The sequence below is a fragment of the Trichosurus vulpecula genome, chromosome 3 (genome assembly GCF_011100635.1).
Source record: "Trichosurus vulpecula isolate mTriVul1 chromosome 3, mTriVul1.pri, whole genome shotgun sequence".
NCBI classification, from domain to species: domain Eukaryota; kingdom Metazoa; phylum Chordata; class Mammalia; order Diprotodontia; family Phalangeridae; genus Trichosurus; species Trichosurus vulpecula.
The window spans coordinates 249,808,200-249,831,747 of NC_050575.1; the positions used below are offsets into that span (position 1 = coordinate 249,808,200).

Below are 23,548 nucleotides of genomic sequence, written 5' to 3' on the forward strand. Positions count from 1 at the left end.
GGGGAGGAATATAGTTTAAGCAAGAATTTGTTTTACTTGCGTATATATGTTTTAACAGGTTTCGTTTTTCTTGCTTTTTCAATGTGTGGGGGCAGGAGGCAAGAGGGAGAGAATTCAGACCTAAAAATAAAATAAAAATGATTTTCTTTAAAGTGCTGTGAAAGATCAGAGGAGGGAGACATCGCTTCCATCTGGAGATACCAGGGAAGACTTCCTAGAGGAGGCAGCATCAGAATTGGCTTTGAAAAAAATGGGAAGAAAAAATGAGCAAAGGCATGGAGGTGTTCCTGGAGCAGTAGGATGTGCCAGAATTGATCTTTTTTTTTTATACAGCAAGTACACTTACCCTATTGTACATGAGTATCTTTTTTTTTTACCACTTCCATTGTTCATGAAGACAGACAATAGTTGATTTATATCTTCCTAGTTTGCCATGTGTCAGATTCCTTTTACAGATATATGAAAGGATTGCTTTTATGTTTAATATTCTTTGACACATGTTTTCTTACATTTTTCTCAAAGACAACCTACATGGAATTTGTACTCCTTTTCTAAGTTGGGTATAGAAGTTGTGTGTCTAAAACTTTAAAGAATGGTTTCATAGATCTAAGCAGCTGAAGACAGGAGTACTCATACATTAAAAAAAATTTTGCATTGTACATTTGTTTTATTTCCATCAAAAAGCACAAGAAGGGTCATGAGCACATTGTTAAGTGAACAGCTCTACAAATACCTGCAAGTAGAGAAGGAATACACTTAAAGTTGGATTCCAGTAAACCCCTTCTTTTTAAGGTGACTTTTTTCATCAGCACAGCTTCTCAAACTCAATTTCCATTTCCATTCGAAGATACTACTTGTTTCAATAATGTGCACATTGTTTTTAAGGCACATATTTTAGAACTGTTCACTAGAAAAGAAATACTTTCATGTTATGCAAGATAACAGATCACTGTGTAACCTGGACTCACATCTGAGGTAGATTTATGCCATTAGGGCGCAAAGTCATAGTGATTCTGAACTTAGAAGAGTATTTATGAAATGCCCCATGCTTATGTCCCTAAGTAGAGAGCAAAATTCTCAATAATGGGCTGGGGTCGAGCTACCAGCCCTGTGCTAGGAAAGATCCCTCTCTCCTGGGACTCTTTCAGCTATTCAGTCACAAAGCAACATAAGCATGGGGTTTGTCACAGGGGAAAAATAATATAAAATCCAGCAAACATATTTGAATAAAATAAATTTACACAAAAACCTAAACAGAAGTAAGGCTTGGGCAGGTTAGGGACTGCCCAATCTTCTTCTCTTTTAATGGTTGTTTCTCCTCTAAAACACAATCAGCCCTTCAATTCATCCATTCAGGTGGAGATCATCTCTCATGGTCCTACAGAAAGGAAAATCTAATGTAGCCCACGTCTGCCACTGCCCTGGGATAACTGCCACCTCTCCCTTCTCTCCTCATTCTCCTTAAAAAAAACCCTCCACCTCAGAGCACCCCAACACACACACACACACACACACACACACACACACACACACACACACACACACACACACACTCTTTGGGAAGAATTACAAATCCCAGGGGGTTTTGTGGCCCATGAGCCCTTTGCCAAGGGTTGTTATAACACAATTTTAGAACTTTTGAAACCACCTAATTCAATCTGCTAATTTCACAGGGGAGGATACTAAAGGTATAGAGGTGGAGTGAATTGTCCAAGATCACAAGCAATAAGTGGTGTCGTTAGCATTTGGAACCTGACCTTCTAGCTTCAAATTCGGAGTTAATTCTTTTACACCATGGTTGAAGAATTGTAGTCGAATTTGATTAGTTTATTTCACGTATGCCTAGAGTTTCATTAGGTCCTCTCATCTGAATATAAAAATATATCTTTCTTCCTTTTTTAAACCAGATTTAATCAAAATTGATAAGTCAGAATAGAGACATATACGGTCCATGCATAGATTACACACATATATGCTTCTACACATATATCTTTTATATACGAATAAATATGTATATATACATATATACATACAGGCACATAGTACTCATTGGGGAAATCAATTCGATTATCATATTATCATTTTGGGTATATACTTTCCCAAGCCAAAGCCAAAATGCTAAGATTTTTGGAAAGACACTGGAGGAGGAAATTGCTATTACAAAACATAGGATCTTTAAGTACTATAATGATTTGAATGCAAAGATTTATTTTTTTGCTACTACAATAAAAATTCAACAAAAAGCCACAGGAACCTGAAAGAAGAAGCATGGTAGGAAACGTAAATAAGGACAACAGGAAGGAGAAACCAAAGAAATATTGTAATGGGAATAGACCACAGAGGGAGAAAAGAGATGGGGATTTTGGGAAAGAGTTTGGAATCCTAGCACAGAGGGATTATGTGGCAAGCTTTTAGGGATTTTAATTATCCAGACATCTTATGTAGCTTTCTCTGCCCAAAGTATCTAACAAATTCTTGGCTTGCCTTAATGATAACTTCTTTCTTCAAAAAATGAAAGAAGTAGCATAAGAAACTTCTATTCTGCACCTGAGTGTACCCAAAAAGGAGGAACTGTTTGTTGAATTAGAAATGATGGGAGCTGAAAAAGGAGCCATTTCTTTGTTAGAATCATGATAAAGAAAGAAGGAAATGTGGGCATAGTTGGAAGGCACATTGAATTTTTGTATACTGTAGTTTAAAGGATCCAGAGAAAAAATTGCCTACAATTCTACAAGAGAAGGTGACTCAGCAAGACTGGGAATTTCAAGAATGAAATGCTGAAGAAACAAAGCAATTCAATAAACTGAAAGATGGTAGTGTGACCCTGGGCAACTCACTTGACTCTTTGCCTCAGTTTCCTCATCTGTAGAAATGAGCTAGAGAAAGAAATGACAAACCACTCCAGTATCCTTGCCAAGAATACCCCAAAACAGGGTCACAAGGAGTCAGACATAACTGAAATGACTCAACAGCAAGAGTTCATAAGACTATATTATATTAAGATCAGCTAAAGAAGTAGGGATATTTACCCTGGAGAAATAACAATAAAAGTCATCTTGAAGTATTTGAAGGGTTATCACGTGAAAGAGGAATTACGCTTCTTTCACGGGGCCTGAAAAGCGAACACAGAAACAATGGGTAGAAGCTCCAGAAAGGAATATTCAAGCTCAACATAAGAAAAATGTCCAAAAGTGAATTAGACTGCCCCAAGAAGTGGTAGCTTCCTCCTCACTGGATATATTGAAGCAGAGGCAAAATGGTATTTATTGTTTTTCAGTTATTGGTTGAATTAAGTGTTCTCCAAGGTCCCCTGAAACCCCGAAATTCTGTAATTTTCTGCCTCTGTAGTTCACCCAAATAATATTCTTAAACATCATATTCTTAGCTGGCTTATTTTCTTCCTAAATCTGCCTTTCCTCTCGGAATCTTCTATTGTCAATTAGCAGAATCCATAAAAATATAACCTGTGCCCCTAAAGTCTTCTCTTTTTTGTCCAGGACTTAATTCTTTGGAAATGCTTCTCAGGTTACTTCTATTAATATAATTTGTGGTTTCTTGAACTGGTTATCAGTGTGAAAATGTTGAGGAGGCTCTCTATAACATGTGGGATACATATACCAAGGAAACAGCTGACTTTTCCATTGTTAATAGGAGACTAACAAATAGTTGCCTGGTACCTCTCAGAATGGAGATTTTGGTTATTATTACTTCATTCTTTTCACTTTGACCCTCGTGGATAAACTCTCACTGGCATCTAAGGTCCACAGCAACATTCCTTGGAAGATAAAAGGCTACTGCTTCCTGACCTGGTACAGATTGCCCATCTAGAAGTGTTTCATAGCTATCACTTAGTTCTGCAGCCCCAGGGACCAACTCTCTTGTATAAGCCCTCCAGAAAACTGTCCCATATTTGAGGCAATTCTTAGTCACCACTCCCTCAAAACCATAGCTCATAAGACTCCAACAGTGTCTTCATTTGGATCATGCAGTTATAGAACACACTTATTCAAAACAAAAGACATTTAATTAAATCATATAGCAATAAATGATGAAAAAGCTCCCCCATGTACACACAAGGTGCACCACAAGTAGTAGGAAGGGAGTGAAGAAAATACATACAACCAGGATACATACATAGAAGGCACACACATTGGGAACGCATATGGCCAGGAGACATGTGAAGGAAACTATGTAATCAGGAAATATGTATGTAGGGCATATACAAAGGAGTGTGTGTGTGGCCAAGGCACATGCCTCATTTGGACACTTCATGCCTCCAACAGTGTAGGAATAAAAATCAGATCTGGATTCAGAAAATCTTGGTTCAAATCCTGATTCATCTACTAGAACAATCTAGTTGTGTGACTTTGCACAAGTCCCAAGTTCTCTAGATGACACTTTCTTCATCTTTATTAAACTGAAGGCAGGTGGTGCAATGCTAGCTGGATGACCCTGGCCAAATCACTTTAACCTCTAACCTCAGTTTCCTTATCTATAAAATGGGGGTTATAATCACTCCTGCCTCTGAGTTGTAAGGCAGAGGTGAGCTACATTAGCATTTCCTTTCTGTAGGACCATGAGAGAAGATTTCTATCTGAATGTGAGGATGTGCTTGGCACATGTTAGGTGTTATTTAAGGCAAGAGAGTTGTACTTCTTTGTTAGTCATCATTCCACTGCTCTCATGGTCACCAAGCTCTTCTTTACTACCATCATCTAGTCTTCATCCCTTTAGGGTCCCCTGGTCTTTGCAAGTATACATTGTTTAGAAATCCTCTCCCTCTCAAGGGCAGACTAATATCTACTTAGTCATAGTGAGACTATACCCATCTAGATAAAGAAGGCAGTGAATCCATGTTAAGATAAAGTCTTACAGGACAAACAGTAATCTTCATTTTGAAATTTAAGCTGTTATTTGAAAAACAAGCTAGTCCCACTTATAGCATATCATTTTAGCATAGTTTTGCTTTTACACATTTAACAAATAGAAAGCTATGACTGAATTTCTAAGTATGCATATCTCAGACATTTTAAGCCAAAAAGAAAAAAAATACTTCAAAGAAGCTAGTGAAGTAGGATTAATTTCAAAGATACTCTTCTGAATCAGTTTATATTCCCAGATATGTATATATTTTAATATCCATAGGCGCTTATGTAAGCAATCACTTTCATTCATTCATCATCATATACTCACTAGATGTGTGACCCTGGACTAGACAGGTCACTTAACTCCTCTTTGCCTTAGTTTCTTCATCTGTAAAATAGGGATAATAGCACCTACCTCACAAGGTTGTTATGAGGATAAGAGGGATCATAATTATAAAGCACTTAGCACAGTGTCTGGTGCATAGTAAGGGGTACTATATAAATGTGAGCTATTATTATATATTTTAGTGTGGGTTTTAGGCCAAGTCCGGTGCTTCAGATTCAAAATTGGGATGAAATGAGACACATGTAGACTATCTGACAGTTAACAAAAGGAAGTCATAGGATAAAAAGTATACTAAACAAGGATACATCATTGATTCAATTGAACATAGCTTCCTTGACTCTCAGTTGGCCACGTTGGCACCTAGTCAAGCCTGAGGGACACTACTGCTACCTTCCCATGGACTATCTTCTGTACTCAATGTCAGTGGCATAAGCTCCCAAGACAATTAAAATCTCAAGGATGGTTTCAATACCTTTTAAGGAAAAACTAAGGTAGCTTACATTGCAGATATTATAATTGTATTTTGCATAGATCCTGTCATCTTACTTCAATAAAGCTTCCTGTTGCCTACTACGTTCAAACTCTTTTCTGGGCATTCTAGATCATCCTTAATCTGGGGCCAACCTGCTTTTCCATATTTAGCTCAAACTACTACTCTCCACATACACTGTGGCTCTAGTCAAATGGGACTACTTGACATCCCTAGTATATGTCCAGTGCCTTCCTACCTCCACAAAACCATAACTCCTCTACCCATTTAAATCCCATCTATTTTTTTTAAAGTGGGGCAGCTAGATAGCCTAGCACACTAAACTTGGAGTCAGGAATACCTGAGCTCAAATCTAGCCTCACATGTAGTACTTGTGTGACCTTGGACAAGTCGCTTAACAGTTTGCCTCAGTTTTCTTATCTGCAAAATGAGCTGGAGAAGGAAATGGCTAACCACTCCAGTATCTTTGCCAAGAAAACCCCAAATGGGGTCACAAAGAGGCAGACACAACTGAAATGACTAAAAACAATACTTTTAAAAGACAGCTTCACATATTGCCTTCTCCAGGAAGCCTCTCTATATGTCTTCCCTATGCCTTTTCTCATTCATAAAACTTTGCTAGGGCAATTATCATGTATTGTTTCATGCTATGGAATATAAGATCATATGTTATAATTCAGAGCCCTGCACATAATAGGCCTTTAATAAATATATATTGAATCAAATTTAATTATATCATCTGTAATTTGGATATTTTTCATATGTTGCTACTAAACTCTAATCTTCATGAAGACAGGAAACTATGTGTCAAATGTAGTCTTTGTAAGCTCCTTCATACGTATCACAGGAATGTACACACATCAATACGCAATTAATAAATATTTGTTAATGGAATCAAATTGATTTTTATACAAAACTATTGTGGAGTAACTATCTATTGGCTAACATTCCTCATACTATTGTTTAATAATATCACACACAGTGGCAGCACAGATCACGGCAGAAGATTGTTCCAAGTATATGTCAGGACTCCAAAGTATGTGTTTGTGTGTGTGTGTGTGTGTGTGTGTGCCTGTTTATTTTGCATTGTAGCAAAAGTTTTCTTATAGCACCACAATTCAAAACTTATTCAGCTAATATGAGAACTTAAAAAAATTAAACTTCTTTTACATCTAACATGAAGATAAGTTTAAACATGAAGTGATGCTCTTTTGTTTTTGGGGAGTGGAGGACATATCATTAGTTACTAAGTATATTATTTAAGTGAAGTAGTTGTTTTCCTTTGGAAATGATAACTATAAAACCTATATAACTGGAACCCAAATAAACAAAATTCTAAATTAAATGGATTTTCCCCTGCCTTCCACTTTTAGAAGAAGTGGCAAATCCAAAGTTATATCGGGGACTTCATTTAAAATAATATTAAATTTTTTTTAAAACTTCCAGGGGTTATTCTGGGGTCAAGGCACACAACTCTATTTCAAGAGATGTTGTACATATACTCTTGTGCAGTGAAAATCGGTGGTTCAAAATTAGGGCTCTGAGGCACTATGAGATCTGCAGTCAGCAAAGAAAAATGAAATTATGTTAATTCTTCTTACTAAGGCAACAAAGTGGCCTCATACATTTTAAAGTGCTTTTCAACATCAAGGGATTAAACAATAGCAAAGGTTTCTGATTAGCCAGAAAAGCCCATTTTAACCAGAACACTCTTCTCTTGGAACATTCCAGTTAAGTAAGATTTTAGTATACTTCCACACATCAGAATTTTAATATGGCCGAAACGTGGAAGGTTGGAGGAGTAAAAGGATAAATAAAATTTTATCTTTTTTTCAGGAGGAGCTGGGAAAAAAATCATTGTGACTGTGGAAATGGATTCAATTTTTCAAAGAGCAATTCTTTTCCTACACTGTTTAACACAATAAAATATTTGTATAAGTGAAATGGAAAAACATATGCTGAATTCAGAGTTTGTGTACTTGCAAAAGCATAGACACATTTTTATGATTCTATCATTGATGCTGGGCCTGAATCCAGGTGGGTAGTTTGCCTTAATGCGGCATGAGTTACAGATCCTGTCATCTGTTCTTATTTGGAGCAACCCTAATTCCACCTTTCTGGCTATAAAGTGTCAAGCTCAGAAGCAATCTGGAAAATCACCTCCATTTATTACAGGAAATGAAATTCACATTTGCAAGTGTTTACATCAAATATATTTACATAAGGGAAAAATACTTACAAATTGCTCAATTTCAGCAGCTTCTTAAAATGGGATGGAATGATCATTCTCAAACTGTAACTTTTCCACTGATGTTTATGGACTTTATTTTCCTCTTCTTTCTCTCTGTCTTTTAAATATAGCCAGAGCTACCTACAAGCTGCAAGTGAGGTGCCTGGTGGTCACAACCTGGATCCCTCTGCTAACTACAACTCTCCAAAATTCCGCTCCAGGAATCAGAGCTACATGCGGGCAGTCAGCACTCTGAGTCAGGCCAGCTGCGTTAGTCAGGTTTGCGATTTCTTTTTATCCTTTACCCAAACCACAAAGCGAGATTTCATTAGAAGTTTTCTCCATTAATAGTGAGAGCTCTTCAATGACCACTTAAGCATGCCACAAAGGAAAGACTATTTAAGAAGTAACTTTATTTCTCATGGATAGGAAATTGACAGATTTTTAAGACGGAGTTTTGTTTTGATGTTTTTGTTTGTTTTTTATTGTACTACTTTAATGTCTTAGTCATCTCTCCTTGGCACAGGAAATACAACCGATGAGTGAGTCATCTTTATACACACGGTTTCCCCTCCCCTTCTTCCAGGAATGTTTTATTGATAAAATTAAGGGATGATGCTGTGGTAAAATAATGTTGTGGTATTGCTTTGCTAGGGAATCAAAATCTCCTCCAGTAGAATCTTTCAGGACAGAATCTGTGAAGGTTTAGCAAGTAGAGTTGAGGATAGACTGCTACATTTTTATTTGTATAATAGGTTTCAGTTGCAATCTTCATATGATTATCTCATTACCAAGGTGGGACTGTTTTTTTTTTTAATTTTGGATGGGTTTTTTTTGTTTTAGTTTTTTTTTTCCCCAGATGCTTCCACTGGATAAATAGTGAAGTCCTGGTCATGGCACCATGGTCCAAATGGCTAGACTTTCCATATTTATGGTTAACTGAGAGAAAGAGATTATTTTATTTTTCCGTTTAATTATGCTTTTTAAGAAAATGCAGTATAGGAATTTTATGAAAACTGTTATATAAATTTTAACATTATAAATTATTATACTTAAACAAATGTAAAGGTGTCCTACCTACTTGTCCATAATCAAGTGATCAATCAAAAGCATTTATTAAGAGCCTATTATGTGCCAGGTACTGTGCTAGACACTTAACTGTTATCAATCTCTATTTAACCTAACCCTGACTTCCCAGGAATACTTTTTTTAACTCTTTATCAATCCTTAGACATGAGAAGCTTTCCTAAAAAGAACAAATAACATTAGGGGGATCAAGAATATCTTTATGTACAAGGTTGCATTTGATCCAGACACTGGGTAATGGGAAGGATTTCAATGCTGTAAATCAATAGAAGGAGGGCTTTCCAGGTAGAGGAAACATCAAATACAAAGACACAGAGATAGGAAAGTGGGGTGTGTACTTGGGCATTGTGGTCTTAAATATTCAAGAATAAAAAGGAAGTGGTAAAACCCCAATAAAAAATCTATTCATGTGCTAATTAAAAAAAACTACTTTTAGCTTGAGGGCATTTCCTAGGGACCATTAAGTGAAAATTCTATTGATATTCTTAATGCCATAAATAGATGACTCAGAAAGCTACTGACAACCTGCTTCACTGCCCAGGCCATTTATGTCTATTGCTCTTATGATGACTTATTCTCTATTGACCTTCCTCAGAGTACTGTTAGATCTAACAATCTGGCCTTGTTTTGAAAAGTACCCCTAAACTTTGTTTTTGATTCTATGAATAAAATGCCCTCAAGTTTCAGAGAGAACAACCGAGCATTTTCTCCCAAGTTTTCTTTCTTAGCTTCCTCATCCTAAAGTGTTGTTTTTTTTTGTTTTATTTTTTACTTCAATTCAGTGCACAGACCATATCTAAAACTTTCTGGATCACAGCCTCTACCTGCCCTATGCTCTTTCTATTTATGGGAGTCCCCTCTTCTTTCCCAAACTGCCTACCCCTACCCAGCTGATTTCTACTACAGAGTAGTTCCTTTGTTCATCTTTTCTTCCTAAACTATGAAAGACAACCTAGAGGGATGGAGGGGAAGAACTGTTAGGTTTGGAATCAGGGCACCTGGATATCCAGTTCTGCCACTTGTGTGGCCCTGAGAAAGTTACCACCTTTCTGGATTTTAGTTTCCTCCTCTATAAAATGAGAGGGTTGGTCTTGATTACTTTTAAAGCTCCTTCTAGCTTTAACTCTAATGGAGCACCATGGTCTCCCTATGACATATGGGGGTGAGTAGGAAGATAAAGTGGGAGGCTGTGTTATGCAGAAGAGTAAAAAATGCTTGTTGTATGGTTGTTTCTTAAGTTCTGGCATCTCAGGGCAAGAGACACTTTATCAACTATCTTCAATCTCTGGGCAGTCCCTGAGAATGGGGAAATATTGGAGCCCAAGGAGTCCTAAACACTAGTTATAGCCCCTTCTTTCATGGAAATTATATAACCATTTGGTCTTTTCCAGATTAAGGTAAAATCTCTGATTTTAGAAGGCTTACTACAATGCTTCAGTGCTTTAGCATAGAGCCTAGCACACAGGAGGGCCTTAATAAATGTTTATTAACTGACCAACAGAAAGTCATATGAATTGATTATAAGCATTCAGAGCATGTATCTATGCCTAATATGATAGGCACCACTCCATTGGCTCAGCCCTTTGATAATCCAAATTCCTCCCCAACAGTTTTGATCCTTTATTCCCTTAAGTGCAAATAATTTCACTGTGTTCAATCCCTCCTCTATTGAAAATATGTCTTATTCCTAATCTAACTATGAATGTCTCTGGGGGTTAAAAATCATGCAGAATCAACCTGGGGGAAATGTCCTCCTAAAGATGGTTTGTAGGATTTAGAGTTTGAAGGAAACTTAAAGATCATTTGGGTCAATTCTCTCATTTTACAGATGAAGAAGCAGTTGGAGAGGCAAGGTAACACACATAAGGTCAAAAGACAGTAAGTGGTAGATAGGATCTGAGCCTAATTCATTTGACTCAAAACCCAATGTTCCTTCAGCTATATTCAATAAGATGTCTTGCTTTACATAAAGCAAATTATTTCAATATATCTTAAGCTCAATGATACAAGCACCTATGGAAGAATTTACTAACCAATTATTGGATTATTTTAAAAAAATCAAAATGTGCCTTGAAACTTAATACAACATTTCTGGTCTTAGAAAAACTTTTCTTAGCCCTTGTTCTTTTTGTGTGTGTGTGGTTGTTATTGTTCAGTCATTTTCAGTCATATCCAACCCTTTGTGATGATGTTTGGGGTTTTCTTGGCAAAGATGCTGTAGTGGTTGTTCTTTTATTCCTCACGAATAGCCAGTGAGGTCAGTTCTCCTGTTTTATGTTGGTTCAATCTCTGCAATGCATTCTTTTTGTTCTCTCATAGCCAACTTTAGACCACAGTAGTTTTCCTTTTACTTCTTAGGTTTCACAAATTTACCTCTGTTGCCTTAATTGCCATTTCAATACAACCAGATTGCTTAATAAGTCGTGGAGTTTTTGACTTGTTTTGCTTTTATGTGTGTGTGTGTGTGTGTGTGTGTGTGTGTGTGTGTGTGTGTTCAACTTTGGACTTCCTGCAAGACATTGGGTTCTTTCAATTCTAAAGCTTAAGGCAAAACTCCTTCCTTCCCTCTAGCTTCAGACCTGTTTTCCAGATAAGCTTTAGCAATTATGGATTAGAAAACTTGAGAATCTGGTCTGACTGGATTACCATTTTTAGAGGATATTTTGTATGTATCTGCTTATGTGGATTAATGTTTTACTTTTTTAAAATTGTCTATTATAATATGTATAGTTAAAAGATTCGGAATTTCTAGTATAATATTTTCACTTTAGTGCAGGCCTTTCCTGCTTACTTTCATTTCTGGGGATCATAGCCTAACTGACTATGGCTTACAGCAATGTAATGATTATGATTTCCATGCCTCATTGTCTTGTAGAAGTGTGTCTGGTCTCCTGAAGGGTTATGCCAATAGAGTCTAGGGCTCTGGTAAGTCTTTCCAAACTAGAAAGGCCTCAGCTATAATACAGGCAATAAATTTGTTGCAGTTATGTAACAACCAACCTAACTAAATATCAAAAAGTCTATCACCAACAAGAGTTCTTTCACTGTGGGAAAGAGATGACTGTTAATACAACTGTTAATATCAATTTAATTAGTTAATTCCATCTTACATAGTGCTTTACAATTTCCAAAGTACTTTCAGATGTCATCTGTTGAAAAAAGATTTTAGAGGGACAAGATAGTTATCTTGGGGTATTTGAAGGGCTATTAGGTAGAAGTAGAAATAGCCTTGTGCTCAGCCCCAGAGGTCAGAACTTGGACAGATGGGGAAGAAGTTGTAGAGAAGGTACATTTCAGCTCAGTGTAAAGAAAAATGTCCTAACAATCAGAGCTACTTAAGGAGAACAGGCTGTCTCAGGAGGTAGTGAGTTCATCATTGGAGTTCTCTCAGCAGAGACTGGATAGATCACTTATTTGGGATATTCCAATGGAGATTCCCATTCAGATACATACCGGACTAGGTGACTTCCAAGGTCCCTTCCAACTCTAAAATTCTGTGACCCTAAAACCTCACTCGATGCTCACAGCTGTTCTGAGAGCAAGACAGGGCAAGAATTTTTATACCCATTTTACAGGTGAGGAAATGAAAATGAAGCGATCTGCCTAGCTAGTTAAGGGGCTGAGCAGGGACTTGGAACCAGATTTTCTACTCCTTATCTATTCCTCACTTTACCATGCTAATTCAGTTTTTCTTAATAAAAGTAAGTTGTTTTCTTAGCTGAAATAAAACTGTTACCACACTTTACTTTCTAAGTGTGTGCTGGCCAGGGCTAGAAAGAAAAAGGTTCTATGGGCTTTTTTCTTTTTATTCCTATTAATGGGAGAGATGTGAAATTGGATGTGTAAGGAAAGAAGGCTGCACAGGAAGTTCAGGGTGTAGGGGAGAGGAAACTTTATTTCTAAACCCTTTTCATAACCAAGAATTTAAGTGAGTTAACATAGACGGAAAAGTAGAAACATTTATAATCTAAATATAACTTAGCTATATCAGCACTTTGTTGTCAAGCAACCAGAATGGTCAAGAATGTTGAGGTCATGCTATATCTGAGGTAGATATACAGTGCGTCCCAAAAGTCTTAGTGTAGCTTTAAAATCTTAAAGCTTAAATAAAGCTTAAAATGTAAGCTTTAGTAGCTTAAAACTACACTAAGATTTTGGGGACACATTATATACGTTTGAAGTTGTCTGTCTAGATAAATAGTTGTGGTTTATGGGTAGAATTCACAGATATGATTTGCGCCTCTGCAGGAGAAGGGCCATGTTGGAAGCATCAGAAACCTAGCTGGGAAGGTAGTGAGAGTGGAAAGCAGGAACCAGGACCATTGAGGCTAAGTTATCTCTCTTATTTCCAAGGGAGTGATAGGCTAGATTATGTCTATCTATCACACTTCAAGAATGTCTAGATGCTTCAAAATGAGAGCCACTTCCTTGACTGCTCTCCAGGGATCATATTTTCCTTATCTTACACTCACCAGTTTAGGCCCTTCCTACTTGCTCGTTACACATAAGACCATTTCAGGTAAATAGTAAACTTCTTTATCAAGGAAGACAGGAAAAAAGAAATCAGAGAGTTAAATAGATTAAAATAAATGAAAAATGCATAAGAGTAAATGGACTCTTTAGCTGGGAGTAAGATAAGATCTCAGCTCAAACTATGAGAGAGAATGATTTCACCAAGTCAGTTCTCAGCAGCATGCAAAGCTTTAAAGGCTGGAAGCCAAAAAACATGATAAGGGAGGGAGGGTTGGCATATCTTCCTTCTGAAACTCTTGAGGGATGGGGGAGGTGGAAGGCTGTAGTTAGGATGCTATTCAAAGGTCCACATCTTACTTTTCTCTTGACCTATGTGTCTCAAGGTCCTCTCTCAAAGTTTATATCCAACCAACTGAAATACATCATTATTCCAGGCCTGTAACATTGAGGCTTAGTGTTATTTTAGTTAATTGGGAATCATATCATCTTACACATATGCAACTAAGGTCACAAGCCTATCCATCAAGAAAACCATGCCAGACTTGGGTAGAACCAGGGTGACATTCCTCCTCTGCAGTAAAATTTTTTGCAGCCTCTTATAAAAATCATCTGGAATAAGCATGAAACCCGTAACTATACAGAATCAGTGCTTTAAAATTACAAAGGTGATTTTCCTATCATCATAGAAAACAAATTTACAGTACCATTAAAAAGAAAAGAATCAAAGTTGAACAGTACATGCAATAGACATAACCCTATAAAGAGAATCAATCACCTGATGGAATGACAGTCACAATGTGCCTAAGTTACATTCAGTGCAGACGCAACACCTATCCATAAATATCTGGAGTGAGTACACTGCAACTACTCATAAGAAAGCAAAGCATGGCTCATTAATAAAACAAAGCTGCAACAATAACACTATCAGTAGGCCTATATAAAAATATAGCTTAAGTCTAAGAATTAGCATAATATGCAAATAAACAATGAGCAAAAGAATTAATAGACCTTGCTACAAAATGAATATAAAACAGTTAAGTGACTATAACAGCAAAATATTAAAGCATACCTAACATGCAGTAATTAATATGTACAAAAAGTAAACATATGTAATTACATACAAGGCATATTTCACAGGTGAAATCTCTATTGTCACCTATGTGTATAACTATGTCTTCAAGTTCCCCTGTAACCTATTATATCGTAGCCTGGCAACTGGTCATATAGGTGCATTTCCCTTTCACTGACTATTCTCCCTGCTCTAGTACCTGAGCTAGGAGATGTTATAGGCTATCAGAATTATTATAGACTTATATGTATATGCCTAGAATGACAACAGGATCAGGTTGGTTATCAGTATTTTGTGCTCTATGGGTTGTTTCTGTATCCTAAGAGTCTTTGTAGCAATTGTCAGCAATTAAAGCATTGCCTATGGGTTCCAATCTCTTGCCCTATAAGAGTACACACAATCTTCTTCACTAGAGCTATCATTTTCAGAGTCTATAGCTGGGCCAGACTGCGTGCAACTGATAAACAGTCTTTTCTGCTCTGCATTGGCCAAGTTGAGTGTCCAACTGATTTCCCTACAGGGAAGAAGTGATTGTTATGTATAGTCTTGATTTGACACCTTCTATTCTTTGTAGCTATTTTGTAGAGACAAGTCGTCTACTGTCTTAACTTTGCATGGGTTAGCTTTCCATTAGATGGATAACTTTGAGTCCTTTGAATGCCTAGGTTTCTTAACAGAACTCTGTCTCTTTTAAGGTCTTGACAACATACACTATTATCATACCATCTTTTGTTTCTGTCACAGATCTTTTGAGCTGAAGCCATGACTAGTTGGTAAGCTTCTTTCTCAACTGAGACATACTGAGTGTAAGCAGTTGCAATACCTTCTTCATATGAGCTTCCAAAACACAAGTTATTAGGTACACATGTTTCTCTCTCAAACATAACCAGCTAGGAAGTATAAATTCATTCCTTGTAGAATTGTATGCATGTACTAGAAATGATACATGTTGACATCACTAAGTTTTATGTTTTGGTTTCATGGCTGCCAAGATGTTCAACAGGGTGTGGTTTAAGTGTTCAATATGTGGTTTTCCATGTGGATTTTTAGTAGCTCTGCGTTATTCTGAAACTGCCAAGGACAACATCTTCTTGAGTAGCTTGCTCTGAAAGTATCTTCCCTGGACAGAGTAGATCCTAGCAGGGAATACATACACTGAAAAATACTTACCAAAAAAAAGAACCTTTAGCAATAATAGATTATTTCTGGTTTCTGGTTAGATAGCCATACCTGGTGTTGATCATACCACTAAAATATGGCATTTTTACTATTTACTTGTAAAGATTGAAAAGTAATATGGGAACTTTCCGAAAGTTTGCTGGTGTCTATATTATCCAGATATGCAGCATGAGTTGAAAACATATTTCCTTGTACACATAGGGCAAAAGTTTAGCAATTCTTGGTAACATCTGTAGCCATTTTGAGTCAGTAAAATCTGTTTCTTTCTAGTTCTGGGGTCCTTTCTCAACCAAACATGTCCAAAGTCATAATGTAAGGCATTCATGGCTATTGGATGGTATGCTCTGAGTAGTTCCCAATTTCTTCTTGGTCCATGCATGGTATCATTCATAGTCAGACACAATACTCCATTGCACATTTTTTCATTGATTTAGCAATAAAGTAACTTTTACTGGCTGGAACCTGGGATTTTTAGAATCACTGCCTGGTTTTTTTTTTCACTTTCATCCCTTCTATGACTATGCCAGTCATCTACAGACAAGTAAAGGAAGAAAGATTGATTCAATGAAATAATGTTCATATATGTATTTGGCATATTGTCTGAGGAAGGTCCAAGCTCTCAGCTATACTTCAACTTGATTACAAACTATACCTTGCCTCTTATTTTACTTTGAAAAAAAATTGAGGCTATTCAGTGTAAGAGCCTTCCTTTGCCCGTGACTTCATCCCAAAAACTCTTGTTAGCATTTCCCACTCTCATCCTTTCCCCTGCTTTCTGATAGAGGTGGTCCTGTCCCTTGTCAATGCCAATCCCTCTATATATGCACTTGATCCAAAACCATCCTGTCTTCTTCAGTGGATTGAATCCTCAATCACCACCCCCTCCAATTTTTAACATCTTCTTGTCAGCTGATTCCTTCCCTACTGTGTTCAAATATTCTGTCTCCCCTATCCTTGAAAAACCTTCACTAGATCCCATCATACCCTCAAGATACTGTCCTATATCTCTCTGTGCTAACCAAACTCCTTTTAAAAAGTTGTTTACACTCACTGCTTCCATTTTCTCCCCTCTCACTTATTCCTGGGCTCTTAAAATCTGATTTCCATCCTTATCACTCAACTGAAACTATTCCCTCCTAAATTACAAATAATTTTTAATTGACAAATCTGATGGTCTTTTACCATTACTAAGCCTTCTCAAGTTATCTGCGCATTTGACACTATTAACTACCTTTTCCTCCTGGATTTCCTCTCAGGTTTTTTGTGACACTACTTCTTCCTGGTTTGCCTCCTACTTATCTGACCACTTCTCAGTTTCTTTTCATGAGTTATCATCCATATCACACCCCTTGAGAGTTTTCCCCAACAGACTCACTTTTCTCTCTCTCTCTCTCTTTTTCTCCCCTCCCTTCCTCATTAACTCCAGCAGTTTTAACCTATCAACTCTATGACTATGACTCCCAAGTCTATTTATCTAGCCTTAGCCTCTCCCTCAGTCTCAGATAACTAATTACCCATTAGAAATATCAAATTAGAAACCTAGTAGACATCTTAAAATCAACATGTCTAGAAGTGAACTCATTATCTTCCATCTCCCCCATACCCTCCCTTCTTACAAATTTCTCAAAGATGTCCCATCCTTCCAGTATTTCGGGTCAGTAACCTTGGCATTATCCTAGATTCCTTACTGTCCCTCATCCTACATACGCAATCAATTGTCAAATTTTGCCATTTCTACCTTCATAACATCTCTTATATCTGCCACTTCTTTATTCACACAGCTACCTCTTAGTTCAGTCCATTATCAATAGCCTCCTAATTGGTCTCCCTGCTTTGAACTCTCCAGTATATTCTCTTTTTTTAGGGTTCGCTCTTTAAATATATGCTAAATTTTATTTTTGTGCTATTTTATTTTTAATTACTATTTATTTATCTAATATTTTTAGTTTTCAGCATTGATTTCCACAAGAGTTAGAATTACAAATTTTCTCCCCATTTCTACCCTCCCCCTCACTCCAAGATGGCATATATTCTGATTGCCCCGTTCCCCAGTCGGTCCTCCCTTCTGTCACCCCACTCCCCCCCCCATCCCCTTTTCCCTTACTATCTTGTAGGGCAAGATAGATTTCGATGCCCCATTGCCTGTATATCTTATTTCCTAGTTGCATGTAAAAACTTTTTTTTGAACATCTGCTTTTAAAACTTTGAGTTCCAAATTCTCTCCCCTCTTCCCTCCCCACCCACCCTCCCTAAGAAGGCAAGCAATTCAGCATAAGTCACATGTGTGTCATTAGGCAAAACTCTTTCACAATACTCATGTTGTGAAAGGCTAACTATATTTTGCTCCCTCCTATACTGTCCCCTTTTATTCAATTTTCTCCCTTGACCCTGTTCCTTTTCAAAAGTGTTTGCTTTTGATTACCTCCTCCCCTTCTCTGCCCTCCCGTCTATCATCCCCCCTTTTTTATCTCCTTCCTCCTTCTTTCCTGTGGGGTAAGATACCCAACTGAGTGTGTATGTTATTACCTCCTCAGGTCAAATCCGTTGAGAGCAAGATTCACTCATTCCCCCTCACCTGCCCCCTCTTCCCTTCCTGCAGAACTGCTTTTTCTTGTCACTTTTATGTGAGATAATTTATCCCATTCTATCTCCCCCTTTTTCCCTCTCTCAATATATTCCTCTCTCATCCCTTAATTTGATTTTACTTTTTTAGATATCATCCCTTCATATTCAACTCACTCTGTGCCCTCTGTCTATATAGATATGTATATTCCCTTCAGCTACCCTAATACGAAGGTTTCATGAATTACACACATCATCTTTCCATGTAGGAATGTAAGCAAAACCGTTCAACTTTAGTAAGTCCCTTATGATTTCTCTTTCTTGTTTACCTTTTCATGCTTCTCTTGATTCTTGTGTTTGAAAGTCAAATTTACTATGCAGCTCTGGTCTTTTCACTGAGAAAGCTTGAAAGTCCTCTGTTTTATTGAAAATCCATATTTTGCCTTGGAGCATGATACTCAGTTTTGCTGGGTAGGTGATTCTTGGTTTTAATCCTAGCTCCTTTGACCTCCAGAACATCATATTCCAAGCCCTTCGATCCCTTAATGTAGAAGCTGCTAGATCTTGTATTATCCTAATTGTGTTTCCACAATACTCAAATTGTTTCTTTCTGGCTGCTTGCAGTATTTTCTCCATGACCTGGGAGCTCTGGAATTTGGCAACAATATTCCTAGGAGTTTTCTTTTGGGGATCTTTTTCAGGAGGCAATCTGTGGATTCTTTCAATTTCTCTTTTACCCTGTGGCTGTAGAATATCAGGGCAGTTTTCCTTGATAATTTCTTGAAAGATGATATCTAGGCTCTTTTTTTGATCATGGTATTCAGGTAGTCCAATAATTTTTAAATTATCTCTCCTGGATCTATTTTCCAGGTCAGTGGTTTTTCCAGTGAGATATTTTACATTGTCTTCCATTTTTTCATTCCTCTGGTTCTGTTTTATATCGTGATTTCTCATAAAGTCACTAGCTTCCACTTGCTCCAATCTAATTTTTAAGGTAGTATTTTCTTTAGTGGTCTTTTGGACCTCCTTTTCCATTTGGCTAATTCTGCCTTTCAAGGTATTCTTCTCCTCACTGGCTTTTTGGAGCTCTTTTGCCATTTGAGTTAGTCTATTTTTTAAGGTGCTATTTTCTTCAGTATTTCTTTGGGTCTCCTTTAGCAAGTCATTGATTTGTTTTTCATGGTTTTCTCACATCACTCTCATTTCTCTTTCCAATTTTTCCTCTACTTCTCTAACTTGCTTTTCCAAATCCTTTGTGAGCTCTTCCATAGACTGAGACCAGTTCATGTTTTTTTGGAGGCTTTTGACTTTGTTGACTTCTGGCTGTATGTTTTGGTCTTCTTTGTCACCAAAGAAAGATTCCAAAGTCTGAGACTGAATTTGAGTCCGTTTTTGCTGCCTGTTCATGTTCCCAGCCAACTACTTGACCCTTGAGCTTTTCATCAGGATACAACTACTTGTAGAGTAGAGAGTACTTTGTCCCAAGCTTAAGGGGCTGTTCTGTTGTTTTCAGAGCTATTTCTACACACCAAGTTCTGCCACACCAGTGCTCCTCCTCCCCCAAGAACCACCAAGCTGGACCACAACTCAGATCTAAGCAGGCTCTGCACTCTTGCTCTGATCTGCCACTTAATTCTTCCCACTAGGTGGGCCTGGGGCTGGAAGCAACTGCAGCTGTAGCTCTGGAAGCAGCCTCAGAGCTGCACCACCTCTGCCGCCACTGGGGTGCTGGTCAACCACAAACTCCTTTCACTCAGTCCCCGCAGTTTTTCCCACTAACCTTCTCTGTTGTCTTTAGTGTTTGTGGGTTGAGAAGTCTGGTAACTGCCACAGCTCACTGATTCAGGGCACTACAGCCCATTCTGCCCAGCTCCCGGTCTGGTTGGTGTGGGCACGTCCCACGCTGGGATCTACTCTGCTCCGCTCCCAACATGGTGCGACAGACCTTACCCAGTGACCATCCAGGCTGTCCTGGACTGGAGCCCTGCTTCCCTCTGCTATTTTGTGGGTCCTGAAGTTCTAGAATTTGTTCAGAGCCATTTTTATAGGTGTTTGGATAGTCCTGGAGGAGCGCATTAGGCAAGTCCCTGCTTCCCAGCCAGCATCTTGGCTCGGGCCCCCCCCCCCCCCCCGCCCAGTATATTCTGTGCATCACTGACAAAGTAATTCTCCTTAAGTGCAGATCTGACCATGTGACTCCCCTAATCAACCAACTCCAGTAGTTAAACTATACCCTCTACAATTAAACTCCTCAATTTAGTTTTTAAAGCCCTGTATTGCCTGGCTACAATCCTTCTTTCCCACCTAAATGGACATATTCCCTCACCCACACTTAGTGATTCAATCAAACTGGCTTTCTCTCTGTTTCTCACTCATGGCACTCTATCTCCCATCTCCATGCCTTTGTACTGGCTCTACTGAAAGCTTAGAATGAACTCCTTTTTTACCTCTGCCTAACAGTGTACCTATCTTCCTTCAAGATGCAACTCAGGCAACAGCTATTGCATGAAGCTTCTGCTGCTGCCCCTCAACTGCTAGTACCTTCCCTCCCAAAATACAATCTCTTTAACTACTTTTGATATATTTGTATTTACTAACTTTATATCTATTCTCTCTGTGTGTATACATATTAGGTGTTTAATAAATGTGTCTTGGTTTATTGATTGATTGTCAGAAATTGCTCTCATATCTTCTTCTGGAATTGCCACACCTCCAATGTCCCAAATCATTCTGGACAAGCCATCTACATCCATATTCATCTTACCAGGCCTGCTTTGTATGCTGAAATCATAATAGGCCAGTGCTGCTATTCATTTCTGGCAAACAGTATCCAAGTTGGCGCTGGTCAAAATATAAATCAGTGGATTGTTCAGTCTATCCTTGGAGTTTTGCTCCATATACATAGTCTTTGAACTTCTTAGTAATAACCCTCTTTAAAGCCAAGAATTCAAGTTTGTAGAGAGGGTAATGAGACTGACTATCAGGCAACCTTCTACTGGTGAATGCAATTGCTCTCTGGTAACCATCACTCTCCTAGTATAGAAGAATATATCAAGCCTTTCAGTCTGGTACCTAGATAAAGAACAAAAAATTAACCTGCCTCTGAATAAGCTAATATTGGTACATGAGTAACCTAGTGGATTAAGTCTTTGAAGGCTTTTTCACATTTGTCTTTCACATTTATCTCCAAAATAAGTTTTGTTAAGTTTAAGACAATTTTGCCTTTCCTGCTTTTTTTTTGTTCTGAGCCTCTTCAATTATATGTTTATGAGTGAGGTCATTCAATGATATAGCAATAACAGCAGTTCTTTAAAATTGGGGATAATTGCTACCAAATCCCAGAAAAGTTAAGTTTCTAGGACATTGTGGACATGGCCACTTCATAAACGCTTCTACTTTCTGTGGCTCTGTGCTTATGCCTTGGTAGGACATAATGTGGCCTACTACTTAACAGAAGCTCTGCAGAAGTAGAATTTGTCAGTTCATAACTGCACACCAGCTTCCTCCAGCCAAAACAGGAGCAGGACAGAGGTCCATACATAATGTTCACCAATCTGACCAAGACTTTTGATACTGAAAATCATAAGGGCTTGTCAAAGATCATGGCAAAATTTAATTGCCCACAGAAGTTCATCAGTACTGTACACAAGTTTCATGATGGCATGCTTGCATGGGTTCTGAATAATGGACGACATTCCCGTGTTTTCCTAGTCGCCAATGGAGTGACGCAGGAATGTGTGCTTGCTCCCATGATTTTCAGCTTGATGCTTTCAGTAAGGTCGTGAGATGCCTTCAGTAAGGACAAAAATGGCATCAAGGTCAGCCACAGAACAGACATTAAATTATTTAACTTGAAAAAGGCTATAAGCCAAAACTAAAGTGAAAAGAGAGTTGGTGCACAACTTTTTGTTGACAGATGATTGTGCACTCAACGCAGCCTCTGAGGGTGAGAGACAATAAAGTATGGATTGATTCTCTGCTGCTTGCGCTAATTTTGGCCTGACAATACCAAAAAGACAAAAGTCCTCCACCAAACATCACTTGATCACTCATATGTGAAACCATCAGTGACAACAAATAGAGAAATTTTGAATGCTGTGGATATGTTGCCTTACCTTGGCAGTACACTTTCCAGGGATGTACACATAGATGATGAGGTTGATGCATGCGTTGCCAGAGCTAGCTCAGTGTTTGGGAGTCTCTGAAAGCAAGTATGCAAGAGGAAAAAGTATTGAGGTGTCTACCAAACTGAAGGTCCACAGAGCCATTGTGCTGACTTCATTGTTGTGTACCAATTAAACCTGGACAGTACACTAGCACCATCTCAGGAAACCAAATCACTTCCATTTGAATTGTCTTAGGAAGATTCTAAAGATCACCTGACAAGATAAGGTACTGAATAAGGAGGTCCTTTCTCAAGCTGAACTGCAAAGCATTCAAACTCTACTGGAGAGAGTACAACTCTGATGGGCTGTTCACGTAGCCCAAATGCCAAATGTGCATTTGCCTAAAAGATATTTTACAGAGAACTCACAGAAGGCAAGAGCTCACATGGAGGTCAGAAGAAGCAATATTGTCTCTCTGAAGAACTTTGCAATTGATTATGAGACTTGGGAGACACTGGCACAGGACCACCCAAACATGACGTGCCCTCATCAAAGAAGGTGCTCAGCTCTGTGAGCGAAGGAGAATTGCAGTAGTTCAAAAGAAACATGAGATGCACAAATTTAGAGATATGTCCATTCCAAATATTCATATGGACTATTTGTGCCTGAGCTATGGTGAATCCTTCTGAGCTTACATTGGTTTGATCAGCCACAGATGGACACACTGTACCTTGATCCCAACATAGCTATGTCGTTTTGGTGATCTTCAAGCATGGAGGACAGCAACCAATATCTCACTCACTCCACAAAAAACATAATTTTCTTCCTGTTGAGTTTTATACTCAACCTATCCTTCCATTCCTTTGGTCCTGGGGAGCAATGAAAGTCAAATACCTCAGGATCCAGTTTGGAGGTCGAGCAATTAGTGATCCTGTGATGTTCACTGGAACTTCTTGTTTTTATCCTCTTGCAAGTCTCTGCAGAGTTTATGTGGATAGTTAAGGAGTGTATGTATTGAATCCCAACTTGTTTCTTGCAGTATCCTGCCTAAAATTTGGAAATTAATTTGGAATTAATTTCAACACTGACACTTCAGTGAATTTTAGATGGTCTCAACATAACAGAGTTACAATGTCTGATTT

At 38.1% G+C, this 23,548-nt stretch overlaps 1 protein-coding gene across 1 annotated transcript in view; it reads left to right on the forward strand.

Annotated features, from left to right (window-relative positions):
* The window catches only part of DLGAP2 (DLG associated protein 2), a 201,989-nt gene that overhangs the window by 76,511 nt on the left and 101,930 nt on the right, over positions 1 to 23,548 (forward strand). The window contains exon 3 of the mRNA XM_036751925.1: positions 8,063 to 8,210. Coding sequence (XP_036607820.1) covers positions 8,063 to 8,210 — 148 coding nt within the window. The remainder of the gene's footprint in view (positions 1 to 8,062; positions 8,211 to 23,548) is intronic.